This window comes from Maniola jurtina, chromosome 16 (genome assembly GCF_905333055.1).
Source record: "Maniola jurtina chromosome 16, ilManJurt1.1, whole genome shotgun sequence".
NCBI classification, from domain to species: Eukaryota; Metazoa; Arthropoda; class Insecta; order Lepidoptera; family Nymphalidae; genus Maniola; species Maniola jurtina.
The window spans coordinates 5354073-5381513 of NC_060044.1; the positions used below are offsets into that span (position 1 = coordinate 5354073).

General features: G+C 36.8%; 3 protein-coding genes across 8 annotated transcripts in view; 1 reads left to right on the forward strand and 2 right to left on the reverse strand.

Annotated features, from left to right (window-relative positions):
- LOC123873338 (YLP motif-containing protein 1-like) overlaps positions 1–21201 on the forward strand; it is a 32619-nt gene extending 11418 nt beyond the window's left edge. For 2 of the 5 annotated variants that reach the window (XM_045918148.1, XM_045918153.1), the window contains exon 9: positions 416–1617. In XM_045918148.1, the coding sequence (XP_045774104.1) occupies positions 416–574 (159 nt within the window). In that variant the 3' untranslated portion in view covers positions 575–1617. Of the gene's footprint in view, positions 1–415; positions 1618–3495; positions 3555–21103 lie in introns of those variants that run through there. The other 3 variants (XM_045918150.1, XM_045918152.1, XM_045918151.1) reach the window with 3 other exon arrangements.
- LOC123873441 lies at positions 2491–4156 on the reverse strand. The gene is given in 3 exon segments (XM_045918287.1): positions 2491–2899; positions 3109–3216; positions 3992–4156. Coding segments are annotated over 3 exon segments (573 nt in total). The 5' UTR covers positions 4048–4156.
- On the reverse strand, positions 4927–20388 carry LOC123873340. 2 transcript variants are annotated; one of them, XM_045918155.1, is made up of 7 exons: positions 20264–20388; positions 7633–7735; positions 7300–7495; positions 6860–7056; positions 6225–6308; positions 5843–6093; positions 4927–5762 (listed from the first exon to the last, which is right to left on the reverse strand). In XM_045918155.1, exons 2-7 carry the CDS (start codon positions 7732–7734, stop codon positions 5636–5638), a joined length of 957 nt encoding a protein of 318 aa, XP_045774111.1. In that variant the 5' UTR covers position 7735; positions 20264–20388; the 3' UTR covers positions 4927–5635. The 2 variants fall into 2 exon arrangements, with proteins under 2 accessions (XP_045774111.1, XP_045774112.1); XM_045918156.1 differs by lacking the exon at positions 6225–6308.
- Positions 21202–27441: the final 6240 nt, after the last annotated feature.

Below are 27441 nucleotides of genomic sequence, written 5' to 3' on the forward strand. Positions count from 1 at the left end.
CGACAGGAAATACCTATCAAATTTTTATTTACTAGAAAATATATTCGAACATTTTATCGAGTATTACACTTACTAAAAAAGAATGGTAAGAAACTTAATTAAACGTCTTTTTGAAAAAAAAAAATTACGTGCCATATACGAGACGTCTTTGCTACGTCGAATTTTATTCGGCCACGTCTACAGTTTCGTTGTTTTATAAAAATGAACGCTGAGACGCATCTTTAAAAAAAAAATGAGAACAATTAATTTCGTCAATAGAATTTGAAAACGTTTCAATCTTATGCTCTATGTCTTATAATTGAAATATTTTCGGAAGATCCTGTATTTCTTACACTGACTAAGTACTTAAATTGTTTTGTGGGAAGTTTGGTGTATGACTTCATGCTGGGGTTTCATCGTATTGTAATTGAAACAGGTACGGTGGGCCGACCTAGAAGAAAGAACACAGCAAGAGAAGATGCGAGCGATCGGTTTCGTGGTAGGTCAGACCGACTGGAACCGAATGACTGACCCCACTATGGGATCCAGTGCGCTCACTCAAACTAAATATATCGAGCGAGTTAGACGCTCATAGACCTTATTTTTAGTGTTAGAATTCTAAGAAGCTTTTGGTGTAATTAACCAAGATTTTGTTTCATCTTGGTATTATTATTTATCCAAAATTAAGGTTTCATAATAATTTATATTTTGTATTGAGGTTATGTCACGGTTTATTATTTATTCGAGACACAGTCTAGTTGGTGAAAATTAACATTTTATTAATATTTAAAGGTTCTCGTTTCATAAAAATTGTTTGTAGCATACTTTACAAAATGAAAGTTGTTTATGGTCTTCATTTAAACTTTCACGTACAATATTCTGCTAAATAATAATTTTAAGTATAGTATTATAGTGAATACTTAGTTTAGGGATTCTAGCGTATAAGATTTTACAATAGACAAGTGTCATCGTAAGAATAGGTACAAGTTTCTTGGTTTTCGTCTCGCCTTGGCATCTCCTGTCAATCTCTTAACATAGGGCCATAATCATGATTCGAATAAACACTTCGTTTAGTACCTATGAAGTCCATATAACATTGTCTTAAAATGTATTGGATTTCCAGTGTCAGTAGACACTTATAAAATGGTCTCCCTAAGTCATAATGTTCGTCTTATGAGATCATTCATTATCATTACTTACATTATCTAATTATATGTTAGTTTTCCTAGATATTTTTTGCTCTTTCTTAATGTCATCGATTCGAATCGATAGTGAAATTGTAAATATGTAGCTATTAGGTGTGGTGTATTCTACTTGTCTATGCTTCTTAATTAGTACTCATAATTTCATGGGACTCAATAGAGTCGTCTTTTCAGTCTACTTACGGCTGAGTACTGAAACATATTTTATACCAACTCCAAATATATAAATCAACTCCCACCGGCGGTGTTTCAATTTTTTTGTTTGATTACAATATGGGGTTATTCTCAGTGATATGTGAGTTATTCAAGGGTGGACCAATAAATTCCTGGAAGGCCGGCAACGCATCGGTGGTTCCTCTGGTACTGCAAATGTTCATGGGCGGCGGTAATCACTTAACATCAGGTGACCCGCTTGCTCGTTTGCTCGCTATTTTTAATTTTAAATAAAAAGGCCCTAATTGTTATATTGGTATGAGATAACACGGATAACACCCGTCTTATAACCAGATGAAAGGTTTTTATGATTCATATCAAACAACTTGCCTCGAATCGGATGCCCAGTGAAAAGATCAAGGACCACTTTTAAATTATAGTTACCAATTTTTTTAGATTTCGTTCATGGTTATCAAATGGGTCACCATTTAATAACCAAACGAATTCTTTGACAATCGAGCGCAGGGAGCACAAGGCACAAGAAAATGTAGGGCTTCCTAAGGAGACGCGGTCAAGAGTCAGAAATGTTTTTTTTTTTTTTCAAAATTCAGGCAATATTAATTTTTTATGGCGTATGTGATAACATGAAAAAATCTTATAATAATATACCTATTCATAAAATTACCTTTCATCCGATTATTATAGTTGGGTAGCGGTCCTTGTTTAGCGGGATCTTATACCAAATCGATAAAATGTCAGAATCAGACAATTCTATTAAAATCACTGTAATGATGAGTGGTTCGAAGCAAATCCAAGTGGAAATTAAACCAATTTAATCACAAAAATCCTATATAGGTTCTAAATTAGTATCTTCACTTAAAAATTTGAATTTCTTTCGAACAACTCAACGTTAAGTAATTAAGACATGTTTCGTATACTTTGGCCGTTAGTTTAGTTTGGTGTACTACAGAATAAGGACACGTCTATTGCACGTTTCTAAAATACTCTGATGTGGGTATATTGTCGACAAGTCATTCTTTACAAAAAATTATAATTATTACACAGTAATAAATTAGTTTCTAAATAAAAATGCTGTTTTTTTTTCATGTTATCTTTATTATCTTTTTTAAAATGAATAGTTGACACAATTTTACATTCACCCCCGGTTCTAATAATATTCTGGAACTTCAGATTTATAATCGTTTTTATACGTGTTTGGATTATTTTGGAACTTTTTCCAGTGCGCGTTATCGGATGAAGTGATTTTCATGAAAAATTTGTTACTATCATCGTTTGATGATTCAGTTACGTCACTTGGATTTAATGTATTTTTACGTTTTTCTTCCGTTTCTAAAACACCGGTTTTATCAACTTTTTTGTTTGATGTTCGACGGATGGTTTCCTCGCCCTCTTTTCCACCGGTCATTATCATGACCTGCGGTGTACTGACAGCAGTCATATGTTCTTTTAAACATTGTTGGAGAATGTGGAGAAAAAAAAGAAAAGCCAGCAGCGTTAACGCTGACATCGCGGCATTGTTTTTATGGCTTCCACCGCTGAAGTGGCTAGAAAAGAAAGTTTGTATAATCAATTAAAAAAGACAATTGTTTTAATTTTAACAGCACCATTTGGTATCTATATATTATTTTCAAAAATTAGATTATACTGCTAAGCTGCTATTCTATAAAAAGCACAAGTTCAGTTACAGCTAGTTGTTGTGGCTACACCGATCATGTGACGTTTTTATTTTACTTTTATTTGATACACTACTTACTGTTTTGAAGGCAATGATACATGGCTTATATGGCCTTGAGATGTGGCAGATGGTTCGTATGGATAATACATTGGTTGATCATGTACAGGACCTGGGTATTCTGCATACCTATGTACCAAAAATATAACTATGTAATAAATATATACAATTTATTAATTTTCAGTTCTCTTCTACTAATCTAAAACTAATCAATCTATATGCTATTGGAGGCTTTAAGTTTTCTTGCTTTTCAAAGTTTTAAATCCACGATTCATCTATTTATTATTCACTAAAGACTTTCCAAATCAAAGGGAAGGATTAAAACAAAGAACTTACAAGATTCTGTAGCTTTCCCACGCGGGAGGGGAAGTTTTCCACCTTCATAATACCTCCTAAGACCGTTTATAGGGTTCCGTACCTCAAAAGAAAAAACGGAACCCTGATAGGATTACTTTGTTGTCTGTCTGTCTGTCCGTCTGATGTTTCTGTCAAGTAAACCTATAGGGTAGGTACTTCCCGTTGACCTAAAATTATGAAATTTGGCAAGTAGGTAAATCTTATAGCACAAGTAAAGAAAAAAAATCCGAATACCGTGAATTTGTGGTTACATCACAAAAAAAAATGTTTCAATTTTCAAAGTACCTAAGATAACTATGCCAAGTGGGATATCATTAGATAAAAGGGTTTTACCTGTACATTCTAAAACAATTTTTTATTTATTTTAATGCAAATACTTTGGAATTTATCGTGCAAAATTTCGGAAAAAATACCCGAGTACGAAACCCTCGGTGTACGAGCCTGACTCGCATGTGGCCGGTTTTTGAACCTTTCTTTATCAAAGTAAATCTTTGAATTGGCTATAATTTTATTAAGTAAAAGGGAAGGATTAAAACAAAGGACCAACCTGTCTGCAAGTTGCTTCGGCATTTCCACGCGGGAGGGAAAGTTTTCCAACGTCATATCTCCTGTCACACTGAACTGCGAATGTCAAGGTTTATATGGGATGCGTTAGAAGGCATCTATTCTTATTACGCTCTAATTCCCTTGATTCTAATGTGTGACAAGACGGCAACGGTATCATCATTTGAGGATTTTCATCACATTATCAAGTAAGTATCCCACAAAGCAAGTCGAGATGGCCTGGTTACGCTGATTCTTTTGAGAGGTGTTGATTTTAGTCTAATTATCGAACCCTGTCTGCGTGTAGAATCCGTCTTCTGCTGTCCTTTAACTAAAAAACCGTTAAGTGCAAAAAATAATTTTTGAGTTATCGCCTAAAACGTGATAATTTTTAAATAGGAAAAACTATTTTTTGTAGTTAACGAATTTTTGGAAATAGGACGACAGATCAGGTATATTTCCTGAACCCGAAATCACTAACGTTGACCAGTTAGTTCCCAGAATTAGTTTAATATGCACAAAGAGTGCAAAAAATATTTTTTGAGTTATCGCTAAAAACAACGCGAAAATTTTCAAATACTAATGTTTCTAAAAAAGAACAATTCGTTGGTCCTCCTCCGCAGGATTATTTTTCAGAAACATTTTTGAGGATAATAAACTCGAACATAATTTTTTGCACTTAACGGCTTTTTAGTTAAAGAACGGCTGAAGACGGTAGTAAGTATCTTCAAATAAAAGTCGTTAGTCTTTTAATAAGGCAGCAACGATAAGTTTTTACAGTTCTTGGTACTAATTCGATTGTACACAAACCTCTTTAACTAAATTAAATTAATTGACATTTTATTTTATTTTCAGACATCTAAAAGTAGTACGGAAAATTAGAGCACTTTTTAGATCTATCAATGAGATTTGGGTAAAACTTAATTAGCGCCAGCCACAGTTTGAAATAAAAGAGTCTTTTCTTTTTAAAATTTTATTTTACAATCACATTCACTCAAGGACGTCCTCAATCATACCATCACAAAAATATACACAATAATCATTACTAACTATCCAGTGACATAAATAAATATAATCATATCACCCTTTACATCAGTCGTTAATTTCACAAAATTGGCGGAATTACAAAACAAATTCATTGCCAATTTTATAATACAATAAAATTTAATGGATCTGGAATTCTAGACGTTGGAATATTTTAAAAAGGTCTACACATTTCTACAAGGTTTCTACACATTTGTGGTTTGTTTAACGTGATCTAAGCATTAACTTCTAAAATAAGTTAAATAAATAAATAATTTAAATAAATAATACCTAACTTTATGCAGTTTTTTATACTGTGCGATGGGATAAAATTTACAACAGACTGCCAATTTCCATGCAAAGCGAAATCGTTCATAAAAAGCACATTATAAACTGAAAATTCGGAAGAAGCACTAATCTGATCTCAAGTTTTAAAACTGTTTCTTTACAAAATTATTTTACGTAAAAGTTATTTTTTAACCGACTTCAAAAAAGGAGGAGGTTCTCAATTTGTCGGAATCTTTTTTTTAAGTCATCTTCACAGCGACATGTTAACACTATTGTCATCGTTTTAAAAGTATTTGGCGGAATTTTACGTAAAGTGAATCTTTAGCGGCCTTAAATATTAAACCTCGTTGCATTCGAGGTAGAGTTGACGGCAATCGATGCCGGAACGACCACGCCGTCCTGCCTCATAAAATTGATCAAACGTGCCAGCCGATTGCCTCTCCAGAACAAAGCTTGCAGCATAACTAAAACAAAATCAATATTGTTTATATTTTATCACTAAATAATGCCTTTACGACGGTTTACAAAAAGCAGAGAAACTTACGTTCCAAGTTGGCAGAAGACACTCTTGGGTCCGATATCGCTGGAACATTCATTGTTAGCATCGCATACGTATTTCTGAAGGCATTTGTCGTCGCTGGTTCCGAAGGATCTCACATAGGTCTTGAGCATAGCAATACCGGCAAGGGCAGCATCACTGACGGAATCCTTACGGCCGGCTGATCGAGCACTCAGTGACCGATGAGACAACGACGTCTTGAGCGCGTCCAAGAGATTCACGACGATGTTGATGAACTGCAAGAATAATGGACATCACTAACATTGAGTGAAACAAGAAAAGAAAACTAAAGAGTAAAGCTAAATAATATTATTATGCAATTAAATAAATGGAAAGTCTTAATGGGTAGGAAGGATAGGTCGCGTACCTCTCCAGCCTGCTTTGCCATGGAGGCGACTTGGTCAGGATCTTTTGCACCGAGCACCGTCGACAGAACCGCGGCCAATATACTCTGAAGCAAGCGAGAAGCGAAACCGTCTCCATAACCAAACTTTACTATTTACAATAAAACTATAGGATCACCTCAAAGAAGAATGTTAAAATTTAAGATTCAGGAATCAGATATTTTCTATTATTGTCCGCTGTTCGGCCACGTGCGAATCGCGGCGCGAAATCCCCTGAAGCGCGCGAAACATCCATCCACACTCATTTCACGCCGCTTATGTGCTATCGCGTCGCGATTCTCATGTTAGCGGAAGAGCGGACATTATGAGGTAGTCCTAATGTGTGTGAAGGACGTTACTTGAAGGTATCGAAAATCTAATTTGGGATGCCTACAACGTAAAGGTGAGGAACGAATTTTATAGGTGCTTTACATTAATGGTGTGAAAGATAAAATAAAATTAATATGCCAAAAAAAAACTTAATATGCGATATCTACAAAAAATGTTAGTGGATCAGTATGTTGCAAATAAAATTAAAGTATATTTTGTACAATAAATTGCTGATTTATAGTTTGAATATAAAATTACATGCGTTAAATAACCGTTAGTTCAAAGTTACCTGCATTGGAGAGTTTCCGTTGTCGACTTTGTCGATGCCGTCATTGGATGCGCCTCCTCCCAGAATGGCTGTTAAGATTTTGAAGCCCATGGACAGTAAACTGGCCCAAGGAGATGGCGAGCCGACATCGGTATCCAAGTTGTCACTCTTGTTAGGTCCGTTGCCGCCAGGGTTGAAAATCATGTGCATAATCATACCTGAAGATTCAAATATAAGGGAACATAGAAACAAAATTGATTTTGTATTTCTGATTGATCAAACGCGAATAAATAAATAATTTATTAATAGAAAAACTTCAAAACCAAAAAATTCTGTTTTCTCAAGTTTGATGAGTTAAAATTTATCATGCTTCAGAAATTTTATTAATTTTTGTATTAAATTGAGGTATTTTAAAGAAGATAACATAATAAAGGAAGATTATACAATTAATTTTTTCTTACCCAACATATTCGACCATGAGAAACCGCTATCGGAAATAGAATTATTTTGAATGTCGTCCAGATCGTCCAACGCTACTTTCTTCAACGCGTTGGGTTTTTCAGCGAACTTTCGCTCTTCAGCTATTTGCTCTCGATGAGGGTGGGGCAAGGAATTGCTGTAATACTGGAGGTTTTGTGTCCGAACATTACTAGGTGCCTGAAATATATTTAAAAAAATTAGCAGTTTCCTGGCACATTTTCTTTTTCTATAATTTTAAGTAGGTTATGCAATGTAAGCACATCGAAATAATTCCATAATACATATAACTGGTAAGTAAAATATGCTTTATCTACCTGTGAGATAAGGGGGGAAGACTGTGGATACGCAAGCGTATGAAGTATGGCCGATGAACTGATGAGGGCCAATAGCGCCCAGCCTGACACCTTCTGATGCATCCTGGAAACAATTTAAATTGGGTAAGTAACAAATTTTACACTGAATTATTATAAAGAATCTACTGATAGATTAGCGCCGTGTGGTCTCAGTGGACGTCGCGTCGATTAGAAAGTGCTCTTATGAGTGAATAATGATTCGCTCGGATTGATTGCCTGTGTTCGGAGTTGTTCATAGAAAGTGGCCCCTTATGACTCTTAGTATTTTTTACGAGGATGTAGACTAATCGCAGGATGTCTATTAAAATAATTATCGTATCGGCGCCGTTTGACTACTTCTGAAACCTTTTAATTACCTACGTTTAACATTTGTTATTGACATTCGAAGAAAGTGGACGTTACTTAACGAAAGTAGTTGTCACTCGACCACTTTTTGTTTAAAAATGTCGTAAAACAAGACTGTTCTTTTTATGTTAAACTCGATTGAGTATTTTCTCAAGTCAGTTGTACGCGAAACTTTCTATGCAATATTATGATGTTTATTATCGTCGAGATGCAATGCAGCGATACGCCGCTTGATCACCTATCCGGTATGGAAGTGTGTTAGCGGTTTGACCGACAATTTCTAATACAGGTGACCCGGTCTTACTAACTGTAGTTCGGATGTCAACTCTCGCACCTGTCTTAATGAAGTGCTAACTTATATAAATTGAAGTTAATATTCACGGTCACGATTTGCTGCACGATCTACTTTCTTTGACCTTAACAAACTGTGGCGACTTGCATTAGACGTTCTTTGTTCACTGATTTAGAAACAAACAAGGAATATCCAGTTTAAATCGTCGTTTTAAGTGTTTTTCTACATTTAAGAACTGATGAATGCAGAAAAAGCAAGTAGGTATGTCACAAATCAAGCTTAACGCGTCTCACCGGTCTGAGTGGAGTGCATTTACAAGATTCTCTCTGGAGAAATTTTGCTACGGCAAGTACAGACGACTGAGCTAATGTTTTATTTATGCTTATGTGCCTCTCTTTAAATACCTGCTCTGTCCAGTGTTGATAGAACTATTCAAGAATTTTCTAATATATTAACGGACTCGAATTTAAATCTTATTTTAAATTACTTAATGCTTCAATTCCAATTTATTATTTTGTTTTAAAACTTATTAATTTTTTTTGATACGTATCAGATGTGCCTAAAATATATAATCTATTCGTTCATTCAGTCCGGTCCACTCTACGCTAGACTGAGAATGAATGCATAGGTACATCTCAAGTATGAAATTAAAGTATGGATTTAGTAGAGTTCCTACGATTTTTTGAATTCTAAGTTGCCATTTAAGTAAATACGACAAAATAATTGTCACAGAATCAAACCCATCGACCTCATGACCCAGTGACCCTGCGCCTGCGCAGGCGACTGAACTATACGTTACGCGGGAAACCTCACTTTCGACGAAGCGGATGTCGCCTGTATAAAACCGCAAAACCTACGTCGTATTCTATATAAGACAAATAATAATAATTATTCTCTCCAAGTTTATTGTAACTACTAAATATACTGGTAGCTACATACCTAACGAAATATAATATATATAAAGAAATAATTTAATCAAAGATTTATAGAAGAATATTTTACTTAAAATATTTTTAAAGTGCTTTCGAATGGTCAGTGGATGTGCTACTGGTTCGGAAATCGGAATGCCCTTCTTACTGAGAAGAATAGGTAAAGAAAGTCGGCGGTTACTCTTTTTAAAAATGCAGTTATATACGAGTACCAATATTACTTCATGGAATCATGCATTTAAATATTGCCAAGCCAATGCCCGGCGGTCGGCATGCGTTGCAATGCCTCTCTGTATGAACGACTCCCGCGCCACCTATCGTATCAAGTGGCACTATGTTAGAAGATACGATACATATACAGGGTTCCGTACCCAAAGGGTATCAACAGGACCCTATTACTAAGCCTCCGCTGTCTGTCCGTCAATCCGTCTGCCTGTCTATCAGTGGCCTGTATCTATCTCAGGAACTGTAATACGTACACAGTTGCAATTGTCACGGATTGCGTATTTCTATTTACCAACAAATAATAAAAAAATCAAAATGGCCGCTATGTAAATTAAAAATAAATAAGAGATAATCTTTTACGATGGTACGGAACCCTTCGTGTGCGAGTCCGACTCGAACTTGGCTAGTTTTCATATACCCGTCTGCTGTAAAAGACCGAACTACGGTAAATCCTAGGAATTTTCAGTTAATCCTGTGCTCAAGTCATAAAGTACATAATATTTAGTAAATAGGTTTAGTACCTACTTGGGACATAGCACAAGGATTGTACTGTCACAATCTGCAAAATATTATGTTGGATTAGGTACCGTTTTGTTCACTCAAATAAATTATAGGAATTGTTTCTTATAATGATTTTTGATGAGCTTAAATTTTTTTTAAGTTTGATAATAATTTATTACATAAGTTTTTAATTTAAATGTTATGCAGAGCCAGGTAGAGAAAACAAAACGTATGGAGACTGCGTAGGTGAGCGAGCATGTTCGTAACGTGCTCGTAACTTGGCATTGGGTGAAAGCAAGTGTGGAACTCCGTTGTGGAAGGTTAACGTTTTTAGTGTTCCGTACCTCAAAAGGATAAGGGAACCCTTATAAGATTTCTTCGTTGTCTGTCTGTCTGTTGTGTCTGTCTTTCCGTACTTCCCGTTGACCTAGAATCATGAATTTTAGCAGTAGGTAACGTAACTAGATCTTATAGCACAAATAAAGGAAAAGTGGGAAAACCGAGAATTTCAGGTTACATCCCAAAAAAATGTATTCACGAACATAATTAGTTTACTAAATTGTTAGTTAAATAATATAATAATGTAGTAACGTAATGTAATAAATCACATGTTGCACATAAAAGTGTTAAAATATCTTGTATCATGGTACAGAACCCTTCGTGTGCAGGTGCGACTCGCACTACACCGTTTTTTTTCTAATTTCGGAGCGATGGCGCAGACCTGCTATAACGGCTTGGCAGTCGGCTAATCTGGCTCTCTACTTTCATCGGAAATTCACCGTGGAAAAATAAAAGTTGATGATTTCACTCGTGCACTTGAGCGATTTCATCATCCCGTATTCCTAGAAGTGGGACCTAGGTGCTTAACTAGAATTTCTGGTATTTAGAACCTCTAGAACTTCTTAAATTATGCTTTGCAGTAGGTAAAATAAGAGTTACTTACACACAGATTGAAATTGCGATCCGTCTGATATAGGGAAACAGCTCTAGAGATCGAGGAAACTAAAGAAGAGCATTTGCTGATGCCAATACCAATCGATGCATGACCATAAGAACGGTATTTAATTTAGTTAATTAAAAAGTAATTTAGTAGAGTAAAAGATATCCATCGACCTAACGAACCTTTATGGGATAATGACATAAATTGATGTTGAGAAAGCGATATTAAAGCATCTTCCAATGTACGACGAGGGGTTTTTGAAAAAAACTACAGGCTACATATTTATCCGTCTACGGGAGGGTAAAAAGTTTATCAGTTCATCAATTTTCGTATGATTGCCAAACTATTCATTAGATTTTGTGATATTATGTGATGTCATTGGCTTTGTCTAATCGTTCCGCGTGCAATATTCGATATAATTATGACGTTATGGCGGATATGACAAACAAAATAGGTATTTTATATTTCAAGAAAGCGAAATAGTGTGAATCTGCTCGTGTTACATAAAATAATTACTTGGTTCTCGGTTTTGATACGTTTTTCGCTCATTCGCTGACCGGTCCGGCTTGCGGGCCGCTTTCTAAAACCGCGCACAAGTCCGCCTATGCGTGTTCCATACGCGGATGTAAGCACGAGCTGATTATTCAGCCGTGGACATTTTGTATTACTTTTTTACTATTTGATCACAATATTCTAAAATATTCTGTGACAAGTGAAATTATTGCTTGAAACACCGTTTTCTACCGTCTATCCCTTCTGAATTCTGATCCTTCTTATCAACTATTATCTGTTAATCAATTCCACTGTTTTAACGTTTAAACCGCGAGCTGAGTCGTTATGAAAGGACCCCGGATGGGTTCGAAATAGCTTACCATTGACTAAATACGTGAGTATAGCCGTAACAATTTTGCTGTTATTCAAAGCTCCTTTTTAGTAGTGATACGTCATTGTTAACCAGATAGGTAATTAAATGATAGTCACAATATGAACTAGCCTGTCCAAGCAGACACATTTCGACTCCTAGGACCTTTTATCCACATTGCACAGTATTCCACACCCCATCCCAAATTCCACGCACACTAACTCCAAGCAGCTTGCATAATTACTAACTTGAACTAGATGATTCCCGTGTCTTCCTCCGTGTTGATTTAGGTTTTTAAAATCTCGTGAGAACTCTTTGATTTTCCGGGATTAAAAGTAGCCTATGTAAGTATGTAAAAGCAAGCTGTCTCTGTACCCAATTTCATGAAAAATTGATTAAACAGAAACCCGGCCTTTCAGAAGCCCGTGGGAACTACATATTTGATTTTCTCTTGACAAAACGTAGCTCCAGATGCAAGCTACCCATCAAAATCGATTAAACACATGGCCGTGAAAAGCTAGCTGATAGGCCGACACACTTTCGCATTTATAATGTTAGTATGAGTTATGACTCTTACAGTATAACTGAATTCGTATCGCCATTCGCCACTGCATCTACTGCTTAGCTTATAGAGTCTGATTGAAGTGTGAAGATATGCAATGGATGTTCCACAAACGCGTAAGTGTTCCTCAGCCGTTACGGTGTTCGCGAAGTGGACCAAACGGTACATTGGTTCAAGATGCACATGCTCTAATCGCTGTTATATACACTTTGTTGCATCGATTCAATATCTAATCGCACCGTATAAATCAGAGCTTAGGCTCTCGCGTGTTATAGAATTCGATATGCAATGTGGGTTTGTAGGTATTACCTGTACAGGAAATATTTGCTAATTTTACGCACGTGTTGCACCTGAATATTTCAATGGATTACGTTTTAAACCCCACAATTTATTTCTGTCGTTACTCGTCTAAATTAGTTATTGACGGAAACAACAAGGACTCTCTTTTATCAGGGTTTTGGGTGATTACTTATCCGGGTTTGAAGATTTAACACTATTCCTTTGTTATCCTATTATGTGCTATTGAAACACCTATTAACTGCTAGCTATCTAAGTATGATACTCCATACGTTATAAGGTTGAAGATTCAAATTTAAATTGGGTATTACGGGTCGTAAATAATCCTCTTTTTATAGCATACCGTAATTTCGTTTCAAATAATTTCGTTACTCAACGGCCGATGAATGACTAGATTCCTCTTGCGTCGTCACAACTTTCACTTTAAAGTTTTTTTGGATATGAAAGGAATGAATCAGAATGGTTTACGAGCCGCGAGACGCAGAACTTGTTTAGTAAAGGTGGGTATTGTTTGCTTTCTAAAAAAAATGTTATGAAAGCTGTCGCCTTCGTGGACAACTCATATTTAATTTGTGGCGTTTATTGGTTAAATTATTGTCCTTTTATTACATTTCTATTAAGTATGTTGTTTTTATTTAATCCTGTAAAATAACTAGTTTGTCCGAGACTTCTTCGATTTGGCTCATGCTGTAGAATGCCGTGGATAAAAGGTAGCCCATGCCACCCTTTACCCATGCAACAAATCTCATCAGTTCGTTGGTGCTACAAAGGATATCAACAAACATCCTTTTGTATTTTATAATAAGTGTTATCATAGCTTGGCTATGTAGATACAACAATTGTATAAAAAGTAGCTATAATTCAAAATCTGGTTCGAAGGACCATAAATATAATATAAATACAGTTCAACATGATATGTATGTTGAAACTTTGTCGTCAATTTCGAAGTCGCTATTCACCTTGATGTTTGAAAAGCTACGTTACATAACTTTCATGTGAGTACCTTGGATGAATAAATACTCAGGATGGTATGCTCCGAAAAGTCAAATGAAGCAGGGCTAACTGTCAGTTGATGAGTATGTGTGCGTTATGGAATGATACCATTCACATATGAAAATTTGCCTATTTTCCTATTTTTCCCTATTTTTCCCTTTCACGATGATTATTATTAATAAATGAGATCTCATTAGATTAGTCTTTATTATGACAGTTACAAATCAATGGATGTTCGATGATAAAAATAATAATAATAGATTGCAACGTATTAAAATTTACCTACTCTGTTTTTACATAACTTTGAATTTTACAGTATAGGGCCTCTGGCCCTATTGAAAATCTCTGCTTAACAGGGTGCCCATCACCATATATACTATATAATCGTATCCTGACAGTTAAAAATTAATAAGTTAAAAAGTCAAATATAAAAACACAATATATTCACTAAAAATATTTAATAATAATCCAAGTATGTACCAGTTGGCGATTTTGTTTAGCGTAGCTCGCAGGGTTAGTAGACTATTCACTACTTTTGGTGTTATACACCGGGCAAGTTTACATCCTTATATCGTAGATCTCTTACCAAATTACACAAAGCGGCTCTTGGGTAGCGGTTTTTTTTTCTCTAAGCCAAATTCAAAGTTATTTATTCAAAATGGGTTCATATTTTATTTGTCTTGTGTTTTCTAACATTTATGACCTTAAAAAAATATCTAAATACAGATAAATATTCTAGCTATCCGTATAGCGTCCCATCTTTGACCACATCACGCGTGACGAGTCCTCCGTTCGTCGCTAAGGTTGTTTTGGTGGGTGCCTACTACCTATCATGGACTAACTATAACTAAATAATATTATTAATGTAGTAAGATTTTGATTACCTATTTATTTATTTCTTTATTGCACACACAAACATATACATTTACAAAAAACATAGAAGACAACATGGTACCTAGGTACCTAATTACGTAGGTACTTCATGATAAATTACGTAGGTACCTAGGTACTTCATGATAAATTTGGCATGCAGCTATTATGACGGAGACTGGTATATTAAATGTACTACAATTTAGTAATAAGTTTTGTTTTAGTTAAATTTCAATATCAATTTAAAATCTTTTAATTAACAAAACAGCCCTTTTCGCTTAATCATATTATGATTGTCATCAAAAATAAAATATAAATTTGTCTAAATATAATGAAAAAAAAATTGCTCATTTTTAGGGAAAATTACCCCATTTATTTTCTGACAACCCTAGACTTCAATTTGAAGTTGTGTAATTTGCACAGCACGATTACGATACGATTTAAAATTAAATGATTTCATTGAAGTGTCAAACAAAAAAATATAATCACTACGTTGTGTCAAATGCGTATCGGAAGGTGTTAAGTGGCCAGGTTCGTAGAATTTATGTTGAGTTTGTGTGCGTGACGTGTAATTACAGAGATTTGGTCGATAGTTGTGCTTCCTTCGTTTGTACGGCGGGGTCACCGGTTGGTGAGTACATAATAATTCTAATATGTAATTTGTTAGACCATACGAGAAACTACTCGTTGATGGCAGCACGCGAACTGTGTATTGACCATTCGGATCGTGGCAGCTTTCATCGCCACTTTCGACACTATCCGCGAACGTTCTATGACTTCCAATTAGCTGAGCTAGTGAACTTGCTACAGTCAATATAACACCAAGTTGTTTTTATGATATGGCTTAAGTTTTAAAAAACTACAGATTTAACCTAAGGTTGGCAGGAAACGTGACAAAGAATAGTATCTACTAAGTTATTAATAAACTTCATAATTTAATTAGTAGCAAATTGGTAGTAGAAATACAAAGACTTGCGTCTTGTCCTGACTCCAGAGGTTGTTCAAAACAATTTATAAAATTGCTGTAGAATGCCATGAATAAAAATTTTTATCCATGCATTAATAAATAAATAAATATCTCTAAATAAACGTGAAATAAATATTTAATTATTGGTTGACTTAAATTTTTTTGTGTCACTAAACGTCGTCTATAATGTACTTCGACTATCTACTACATAAATATACCGCGGGGATTGGAGAAAACGCGGAAACCTACCACGGATTGGAGAAAACACGGAAATGATTGGTCAATATCGAACGAGCAGCAATATTTGACTGCAGGCAAAGCTAATGCGAATGTTGGAAGGTTGTTTGGAATCCGAAGATGTAATTGAGTGGGATTCGCTCCAATAACAGATTAGAACGATTAGCGAAGTAAACCGTTAAGATTTTATTCAGCTACCGAAGTAAAACACGATCGCATACCGATTTATTCAAACAAAAATAATTATAAATGCGAAAGTGTTCGTTCACCGTTTTAACTGTCTTAAATAATCAATTTATCTTTCCGTTTATTTAATGTATAGCGTCTCATGAAACCCGTAAAAAAATGAAGGATTGTTTAAAACTATTACCCACTACCCTTGTAGTGGGAAATTAGGTCATTACCTACTAAGCAAAACTTAAGAACTAAGCGCGCGAGCAAAGATACTTTCTGGTTTATGTGTACCTAATTATTATTATTAGGAGTGTAGCTACTTATTCGGAGCGCTCTCCATACAAAGGGAGTCCAGTTAAAGAGAAACTTTGATTTTATTATGGAATCTTGTAGCTTACAAAATGCTAATTACAGCTGATATCAGCTTTTGGTATCACTTTTACAAACAAGAGAAGTGTCAAGAGAGACCGTTTCCATTTGGACTGTTAGCTGACTGCAAAATTGCAGTTTGGATGTGTTGTGCAACTGTCGATCGACTACGCAATCTGCTGTTATAGTATAGGCATATCAGAACTGCACGTGTTAATAAATAGGTAGGCACAGTTACACGCGTCTTGCAGTTCAAATGCAGCCCGTCTGTCTAGAACTTAAAAGCGGTTTCAGACTAGCGTTTTTTCTGCGTGTTTTGGTATACGCGTTTACACGCCCGCTACATTTCTCGCTTTGATTAACCGAAAGCCGTGCACGCGCTCAATCCGCCACGTTTGCGCTAGCTAACCAGTGGGTCAATCTGTGGCAATATGGATTCAGATGAGGAAATGGCTGAAGTATTATACGAGGTTTCAGCGTATCTACGCTTGTAGAAGAAGCGCGTGTAACAAAAGATGGGAGTGATAAAACGAGTTTATACCTACGTCTAAAAAAACGCTAATCTGAAATCGCATAAAGAATAAACACTATACCTATTATCTACATATACACTTACATAAAACTTATACCTGGTTCACACAGGCTGCGTAAACGTAGACGTCGCGCGTAGGTACCATTGCGTTGTAATGTATGGAACTGTATGAAACATGGCATACCTTAAAGCGTGGACGTATGCGTAACCCGGTGTGTTAGGGGTTTACGCGTGTCACTACGCACGTGGTACGTGTACGCAATTGGTGTGAATCGGCCTTTAAGTAACCGCTATGGAGTCTTTACCTACTCGAGTAACTATGGGCAAGCTCTGAGTTACTCAGCAGGCGATGGAGAGAGATATTCTTGGAGTTTCTTGACTCTAAATCAGAAGTGAGGAGATCCGTAGGAAAACCATAACCGACATAGCTCTATGGTTTGCAATGGCAATGGGAAGGGCATACCTATAGTTCGAAAAACCGATAGCCGTTGGGGTCCTAAGGTACTAGAATGGCAACCTCGCACCGGAAAGGACACCATTGGAAGAACGCGCTTTGGGCAAACGAAGCCGTTGGATTCAGGCGGCGCAAGACCGGCGTGTGGAAGCCACTATACAAGAGACCTATCTCCAGTAGTATCTTCTATCGGTTGACAATGATGATGAACCTAAGGAACGGAATCTGACTCGCACTTGGTCGGTTTTTTCGTATACCAGAAAGCAGGTAAAGGATTATAAACGAATTCATTGATTCATAATTTGTCTATCATCATCACCCCATCATCACAGTGTGACTGGTTGGGAAGTGCAAACTCAACGTTTTTTTTCCCCAACGAGTCACAATGTAGCTGTGGGTCTGACTCGATGGGAAAAAAATCGATGGATTCGTAACGAGTCACACTGTTAAACGATTTGGTGTGACTCGTTGGGAATCCATCGTCAACACACTGTAGATGAAATGGTAAGGTGGGCAATTAGGTGTTTTTCTTGTTACTTAGTTTCATAATAGAAAAGACATCAGCTAAGAACATAATATTTCTAAGACATTGTTGTTACAAGCGTACACAACAGTTGAAAGACTGTCTTTTGTTTTCACGGACCACGACCAATTCAGAGCTGAATGCGTATTTTCATATTTTAGAAAGTGAAGGTTTCCATTTACATGTGTAAAGTATACGAAGAGAGCACGCCTAGCTAGACTATGACATCCTCGTGACCTCTACAAAGTCTATTGTTTCACATCGCTAATGCTCAGCTTTTGTATTAATGTGACTTAGAACAAATAGCTACAACGTCGTCTTACAAAACCAACGTAACGTGGTAACAACAATATTATAAACTTTTTGAAAATATTTAAGGATATTTAAATAATAAGAAAACTTGGGAGTGAGTTGCTTTAACAACTTTGATAGTTCTAATAACTTTTAAGTTATATCATAATACTTTGTGATAATAAAAAGAATACCTGCGCTACGACTGAGTTTGTTGTGGGGTTCTTCTCAGACCAGAGCGCGTTTGTAACCCACTTAGCCTTAGTTCTAAGTTTAAGTAATTATCAAATTTATCTTATATAAATTCAAATCAAAAAGTACAATGCTACCTATTTTAAATAAATGGCTTTGCCGTTGATTTTATGAATACTGACTAATAAAATTTGAACTTTTAGAACTTTGTAACTCTACCTCTGTTATAATCTAAGAAGATGCATGATAGATAGGTATATGTAAGTAGGTACTAATGTTAGGTATACTTACATGCATCTGCGTAATTCACAAGTGAATTTCAGGATTAGCTAGGCTATACAAATATAGGTATTTTACAAAGCTAAAAAATAACTATGTTCCTGTAGTACGCGACAGGTCGAGATGGCAATCGGGTCGTGAGACGGAGGGGCTCCCGCAGGTCACCCGCAGCGGTTTAGCGCGGGGGCTATGCGGGTGTTAGGGGCATCCCCACCTAATTTGCCATCTCAACCTGTCGTATACCGACATAGCTATAGGGTAGCTCCATTTTACAATAATAAGAAAACCTCAGGTCACACCCAAAAACCCACCCTATTAAACCGACCTAGAAACTACAGTGCTATTCGAAACAAGCAAATAAAAAGTTGTATAAAACTAATCCTTTTAATTCGATATCATTAGTAGTTACCTACTGAAATAAGATATGATGGACAGACGGACAAGGACGAAAGTCGAACCATGGGTTCCTATATCATTATTTTTCATTTCATTTATATTCATTATTTTGGTTCAGAACTAAAATGGTTCGTAGGAAATAAATGCAAAAGCGTTTTTAGGGTTGCGTATCTCAAGAAAAATAAGGATTTTTATCATTACTTCGTTGTCTGCCAGTCTGTCAAGTCCCGTCAAGGGAATCAAAATGCATATTGTACCTCCTGTGTTGACCTTGAATCATGTTTGGCTGCTAGCAATGTCTTACAGGTTATGGCACAAGTAAAGGGAAAAATCCGAAAACCGTGAATTTGTGGTTACATCACAAAAAAAGCACTAAATCTTGTACGATGGTACGGAGCCCGTCGTGTGCAAGTTCAACTCGCACTTGACCGGTTTAGATACTTAACCTTCATCATCATCATCATGATCAACCCATTTCCGCCCCACTACTGAGTACGGGTCTCCTCTCAGAATTAGAAGGGTTTAGGCCATAGTCCGCCACGCTGGCCCAATGCGGATTGGCAGACTTCAACTTAACAACCTTACTAATCAAATAACTTTTATAATATGGTTGAATTCCAAGCTACAGAACCCTCGGTAGGCGAATTTTACTCGCACTTGGCTGGATTTCCTATATTATTCAACATTGTTGTCTATCTTAGTTTATTTTATTATTAGGTAACCTGAACCGTTAATATTCGGAAAAATATTTTTGTTTGTAACATAAATAATGCTTAAAGTTATTTTTGCTTTACTTATTAATTCACTTTCTCCACTGAGAACGTCGAATTGACCAGATATTATACCGACTTTCACAAAAATATAGATATGGCGTACCTCCGCGATTATGGCGGGAAAAGTAGAATGCGCCGCACGTTTTAAAAATTCCAGCTGTACGGCCAAGTGTCCACTAGCAATAAAACTTGCAGAAGTCAGATTGAGGAAGTTACTTTCCTAAGAAAAACTTGCTGAAATTGACTTGCTGCGAGTGTAGAGTTCACTAAACAGTCTGTGCAGTGTACGGCTGGTAACGTACATTTAACTTGCGAGAGCTTTTTTTTTAATTCAGATACAAGTTAGCCCTAGCCCAGTCTAAGAAGGACGCGGGCTAACCGGGCTTATCTACTTCTGCAAGTTGTATTGCTAGTGAACACTTGGCCTAAAAATTTTGAATCGACATCCTTGAACACCAGAACACTTATATTCTACCTGCTCTAAACTTGAAAAATTGCAAATATCACAAGTTGACAAATCGTCCATTGAACTTTCACGGGATCTTCATAATTTTCACTTCCTATAAATGCCTTAACTTCCAAATCTTACCTTATCGCTTTCCTAGTGGCAATATCACTGAATCACTGAACACTTATCGATATCTTCCACGAGGTAGCTAACTGTCACCGGTGAAAGTGCGTCTTGCTTGTGCGAGAGTTTGACTTGCAATGAGTGGTGCGCCTTGAACTTCACATTTATATATAAGATGACCCAGTTACGATGGAAACAACTAACTGTGCTAGTCGGTCCGTCTGTCCGTCCAACCTGTCCATCCCGTTGTTCGAACCCCGCGATCCTGGGGTCCTTGTCAAGGACGTCTGCATTCATTAAGTTAAGGATGCGTTCGACTTGCTTCAAGGAGGTATCTCTAGATAGGTATGGTACGCTCAAAATAAGTAGTACAATCTGAAGTTGGAATATGGTGGTTAGTACTTTGAACAGGCCGCACATCATATAATTTGACTTCCTGTTTTGCACACACTCTATACTGTTGTCTGCTTCTGCAGTTTGATTTCGGAGGCTCAGCCTAAGTTACGGAATTTAGAACATCTTGGGAGATTTTTGTTTTGAGTTGGAACTGTTGAAATCTTTATTTACTACCCAAAGAAACACGAAGTTTTGAAGAAAATCTATAGAATTAAGCAGGCGGCAGAAGAACTATAGAATGCAATTAATACTCTTGTTTTAAGATTATAATATTTATAGAATTAAGAAAATAGCAGAAAAGCTATAGAATACTATTGTATTAAGATTATATATAGAAGTTCCATAGTACTTCTGCTATTGAAGGTATAGGCACCAACTTAGAAAGAGTGTGATGCAATCAACCCCCAACTTTTCTTTAAAATAAATCAAATGAGATGTCAATCTGGGTCTTCTTTGTTACAGGTATTTGGACCAGTTGTTTGCTGTGAAATGGGTAAGTGCATGATGGCGTGCTCTCGAAGAATCCAATATCCAGTGATGTTGGTGAAGCTGATGATGACGAGATGATATGGTATGTTTAACATATTTCAACCATGATTCCAACATAAACAGCTTAGAAGGTAAAATTTGATTTACTGAGATTTTTGAATTGTGATGTCTTTCTTCTATAGGAAGTAAGTAATTGAGTAGATTGAGTAGATCTCTAAGAGCATAAAATGAGAAGTTGGCAGATAAAACGGTGTAACTGCACGAAATGATTTTTAACCCCCGACCCAAAAAGAGGGGTGTTATAAGTTTGACGTGTGTATCTGTGTATCTGTGTATCTGTCTGTGGCATCGTAGCGCCTAAACGAATGAACCGATTTTAATTTAGTTTTTTTTGTTTGAAGGGTGGCTTGATCGAGAGTGTTCTTAGCTATAATCCAAAAAAAATGGTTCAGCCGTTTAAGAGTTATCAGCTCTTTTCTAGTTTTCTTGTAGAAAAGAAGGTTAGATAACCGTTAGGTTCTTAATATTATGTCAATTGACAAATGTCAAGCTGTCAAGATGGACGTTGCCTAAATACATAATTATTTATTTAAAAATGATGTTTTGGAAAACTCAAATACTTTGGATCGTCGGGGGTGTTATAAATTTTTAATTTACACTTGTTATAGAAGCGGGTTTGAAAAATACTAAATCACTAAAACTACAAGATAAGGCAAATCGTAATTGGCATAATTTTGCAGACATATTCTAGAAACTAATATCTATGCCTGTGGTTTTCCAGATTTCTGTTAAAATATTCCGTTTTTAACCGACTTCCAAAAAAGGAGGAGGTTCTCAATTCGTCGGGATCTTTTTTTTTTTTTTTTTTTTTTATTTTTTTTTTATATTTTTTATGTATGTTCCCCGATTACTCAAAGACCCCTGGACCGATTTGGAAATTTTTTTTTTTGTTTGAAAGGGTATACTGTGCAGGTGGTCCCATATAAATTTGGTGAAGATCTGATGAATATCTTCGGAGATGGAGAACAGAACTCCTCAATGGATAAGAGCAAATTGCTCGTGATCAGTGTAATAGCTTAGTAAACAGTAGGGTTTTAACTGGGCATAGCATATTATAGTACAGTGGGGCCACTAAAAATTGTGAAATAAAAAATTTTCAAAAGAAAAATAAAACCGACTTCAAAAACCAAAAACACTAAAAAGTAGAAAATAATTTTTGTTTAGCTACACATGTAATGTACCTAGGTATGAAGTCGGGCGAGCTTCACTCTTGGATTTCTAATTTTGTTTTAATATGCTCGCTCGACTTCATACCTAGGTACATTACATGTGTAGCTAAACAAAAATTATTTTCTACTTTTTAGTGTTTTTGGTTTTTGAAGTCGGTTTTATTTTTCTTTTGAAAATTTTTTATAAAGTTACGCGGTCTTCAAAATTTACTTACAAATCTTAGCCCCTGTAATTTTAAAACTACATATTTAAAAAAAATCTAAAACACCACAGGCACAGATATTAGTTTCTAGAATATGTCTGCAAAATTTCATGGACTTTGGTTGCTTAATATTCAAATGAAATTGGAACTACGATTGTATGGAGTAAGTGACGAAGAGAGCCCTGTTAAGGTAGTATAATAATAAAGCTAAGTTTTTGCTAACGTTTTGGTTACAACTTACAACTTGTGTAACTATGGCATCGATGAACTATGGTAGGTAGGTAGGTACATTATGCCTAAGTACATTATGGATATGGAACAATTAAAAAGTTAATCGATGACTTTGTATAAGTAGGCTTTATGGGAGAGTCTCACGAGCCATTGTTGTGGCTGAGATCATAATAGCTTTTTACCACTAGGTAAGTATATAGGTAATAATATCTAGGGACTATGATTTAGTACATGTATTTCTTGTTAGAGCACATCTAGTTTTCTGTAAAAAATATGGATGTTATGCATTTGACACGAACAATGTTTGCTGCATCTGCCTTTGTTTTTTGTTGTTTGATGATCTCACCATCTTAATCAGTGGCAAACTAGAGAATACACTATATGAAGTCATGCAACGGGCATTGCGCTTAATCGAAAGATGGTGCAATGAAAATGAACTTACTGTAAATCCAAAGAAAACAGAGATGATTCTGTTCACAAACAAAAGGAAAATAGAGCTAACCAAACCACCAACTTTGTTCAACACAAGCCTTAGACTATCCACTGAGGTAAAGTACCTTGGTGTGACTCTTGACAGCAAGCTCAGCTGGAAAAGGCATACAGAAGATAAAATTAATAAATCGCTTACGATACTAAACCAATGCAAACGCATGCTGGGGAAAAAATGGGGGCTCAAACCAAAGATAATGAAATGGTTATACCTAACGGTAGTAAGAAGCTCATTAACATATGCTGCCTTGATATGGTGGCCGAGAACTCTTCTTACGACCGCCCAGCATGAATTACAGAAATTCCAACGACAAGCATGCCTCGCCATTACAGGCTGCATGAGTACCACACCTACAACAGCACTTGAAATTATACTGGGGATCCCGCCCCTGTATTTACAAGTCAGAGAAGAAGCAACGCTCGCAGCCTTGAGACTGAAAACCTCAGGTCTATGGAAAGAACAGAACACAAGGCACACTAAAATTCTAGTGCAAAGCATAACAAAAGAACCACGCCTGGAGTGGAAATGCGATAGAACCAGGAAAAAATACATACTGGACAAACCATATAGAATAAATCCAGAGATAAACATAGATCCGAAGCCAACACAAGATGCAATAGAAGTGTACACCGACGGATCCAAAACAAAAACTGGCACAGGAGCAGGGGCCTACTGCCAAGAACTAAACATGAGAATAAGTCACGCACTCGGTAAGGACAACTCTGTCTTCCAAGCAGAGTGTGTAGGCATTACAACTGCAGCCATAGCAATGGCAAACCGACAGGTAACAAATTTTAAGATAAACATTAACTCGGATAGCCAAGCTGTTCTTAAAGCCTTGGCTAGATTTTCGACAACCTCTGAACTCATACAAGACTGCCACAAGGCTCTGGAAACACTCGCCATGTCGAATGACATCACCCTACGGTGGGTCAAAGGACATGATGGGGACCAGGGAAACGAGGCAGCGGACGCATTAGCACGCAAGGCTACGACGCTGAAGGTGACAGGGCCAGAGCCTATGGTACCCATACCCTTCAGTGAGTATAAAACTTGGTTACACGAACTAACACTTAAAGAGCATTCTCATCTATGGGCAAACGCAACTGACTGCAGGCAAGCCAAAGAGGCTTTCCCTAACATAGATATACGACAAACTAACAAACTACTCCGCCTGGACAAAGGTAAACTTAGGAAGGTGGTGGGACTCATAACAGGGCATAGCCCACTAAACAAACACCTTTTCGTTATAGGTGTTACCGACAGTCCTCTGTGCAGGGCCTGCATGGAGGTCGATGAAACACCGACGCACGTGCTCCTGGAGTGTGCAAGCGTGGCAGAACATCGAGAACGCCATCTGGGATCCCCAACCTCACTTCATGAAGCCCTCGGCAACCTGGGCGGTCTACTTGGCTTCTGGAGCGAGCTTGGATGGCTGGAGTGAAGACTTCGGCGGGGAGGGGCAACGCACGCACAACAGACGGAAACGTTTAAGTGCGGAAACCAGCCCAGAGAGAAGAAGAAGAAGAAGAAGATCTGCCTTTGTAAGCTAGATTGCGTAACTTTTGTTGAGTACGATACTGTTAGATCTGTTTAACCTCACCTGTCGAGCGATAATAAGGAAAATCTTAAAAGATACGAACTGCTATGTTATTAAAGGACGAAGACACTCGTACTTCTTGAAGAGCCAACGTGTCAACCACTCGACGCAGCAGTAGGCCAGTAGCGCGTCTCAGCCAGTGTATCTTGGCAGACTTCGCACATGTTTAAGAACATTATGGAGAACTCTCACGGCCGTATTCACAATCATTACTATGGGGTCTCACAGTGCGCTCGAACGCATAGTGTAGGTTCCACCAATCAGATCATTGTAAATTGACGTGATACAGTAACTGATTGATGGAACCTATAGGACTGTGCGTTCCAGCGCACTTTGAGACCTCATAGTAACGTTTGTGAATACGGGTGTCAGGCATGCTCGTTTTCTCGACCACAATGTTTTCCTTCACCGTTAAAACAAGTAATACTTAGTTGCTCAAAACGCATTAACTGCGAAAAGTGCACAGGATCGAACCCGGGACCCCCCGACTTGGAGACCGACGTCTTAACTCCTAGGCTATCACCGCTTTTAACCACCAAACGGCTTAATTGTGCATTTTATTGTTTCAGCGAGCGCTGACAAGAATTATTTTCAGTTGTTAAAAACATCTTGGAAACTTGGGGACAAACAGATTAATTATTATAGTTCATTTTTTACAAATTGATACAAAAATCGTAGAATTTTTTTGCTTATTTCTGATTAAGAGCGCTAGACACCTGGGCCATAGGCTTCGAAAGGATATCAAGATGGAAAATCTTCCTTCATGGTAACAATATTTGTCTGCAGTTCGTCGACTTCTACGTTCTTCGAATTCCTTTAAAAAGGGGCATGCCATCTAATCGTGAGTTTTACAATTTCAGCTTGATAGGCGATGCGACGTAGCAACCAAGAGGTTTATCGCCACGATTGTATCGCCCTGTGGAGATGGCGCCATGGAGTATCTTCGACCACCTTTCTAGCATTATGGCCTTTCAGTAGTAGTCTAGTGGTAGTCTAGTAGTAGAGACCCGGCTGAATAAATTTTGGAATTTATAAATTAACACTCGTCTGGTCTGGTAGGAGGCACCGCAAAAACGTGAACTATACCCAGAGGCGGTCTTAGCCATTGCGAGGCTCCGGGCGGCAGGTCTTGCGAGGCCCTAGTTTGTTCTTCGTGAAAAGTATGTGATACGAAAGTAGGTCTGTTTGTTTGTTTAGGTATTTTTCATGTTTGAGGAGAAATGCTAAAGTTATACAAATAAATAGAGTTTTAAAATATTTAAAATTAATAGATTTACAAAATTAACAAATACAGAGATGATAAATTTTAAAATTGATATAAGTGGCTTTTCCTAAGACTAAAATCTTTAATTAAAGCGCAATAATCTAACGAATGATAAGACGAAAGATCCACGTAGATTTACCTGCTTTCTTTTGATACCTCGTTTCCTTTTTGAACTACCTGACTCAATTTTTCTGCCGGCATCACGATCACGCGAACTCATTTCGTGAATCTTGTTTTGTTTCGCACAAACATTCAGAAATAATTTTTAAGTATCACACAGTTTTTTTTACTTTTACCTTACCCAATACTTCAAATATTTTAATTTACACATTTCCAGCTCACTCAATACGTGATCTTGGATACTTAGAATAAAACTGTAACTGGACGATTTCTGTACATTTGATATATTTTGAAAATTTTAATTGCAGAAAGTATTATTATCGATATAGATCCCAAAACAATTTTTTTTTTGAATTTTTGTCCGTCTGTCTATCTGTCAGTCTATCTGGCTGTACGCGCATCATGCGAAAACTACTGAACGGATTTAAATGAAAGGTGCACTGAAAGTGCTCCGGGTTAATATATAGGGTACTTTTCATTCCAAAAAAATTAAGGATTCTTCGAGATACAGGATCAAACTTGTTATCGATTTTACTCAATAACTCCGTCAAATTTAAACCGATTTTCACAATTCTTTTTTTTACAAAGGTATAGTACTGTCAGGTTGGTACCATGTAAGGTTGGTGAAGATCTGATGAACAGTTTCGGAAATAGAGGCTGGAACTCCTCAACGGGTAACAGCATAAGGATCGCGATCAGTATAATAGCTTAGTAGAAAGTAGACTCTTAGTCATAACTAGTTGACCCGCCCCGGCTTCGCACGGGGAGTCTACCTGTTCCATAGTACCACCCATATTTTGTCTATGGAATAGATAGGCTCCCTGTGCGAAGCTGGGGCCGGTCAACTAGTATTCAATAAAATTGAAAGATATGTAGCAAGCGCAACTTTTTTGTTTAATACAGATAAAAAAGAGAAATATAAACGAGCTCAGCCATAACAAAATTTTATGTTTCAAAGCACCTCACTCTACTTTTCTCATGTTTTTTATCCCGGAAAGACAAAGAGTTTCTAGGGGGATTTTCAAAAACTTACCATGTGGATTAAGTTCCGGGTATCAAATAATATACAATAAATGCGCGAGCGAAGCGAGCGCGAAATTTTTGATATATTATTTACAAAAAAAACCATATTAATATTAGCCAAAGTCCTTTTCAGGGCCCATCTTCTTAGCTA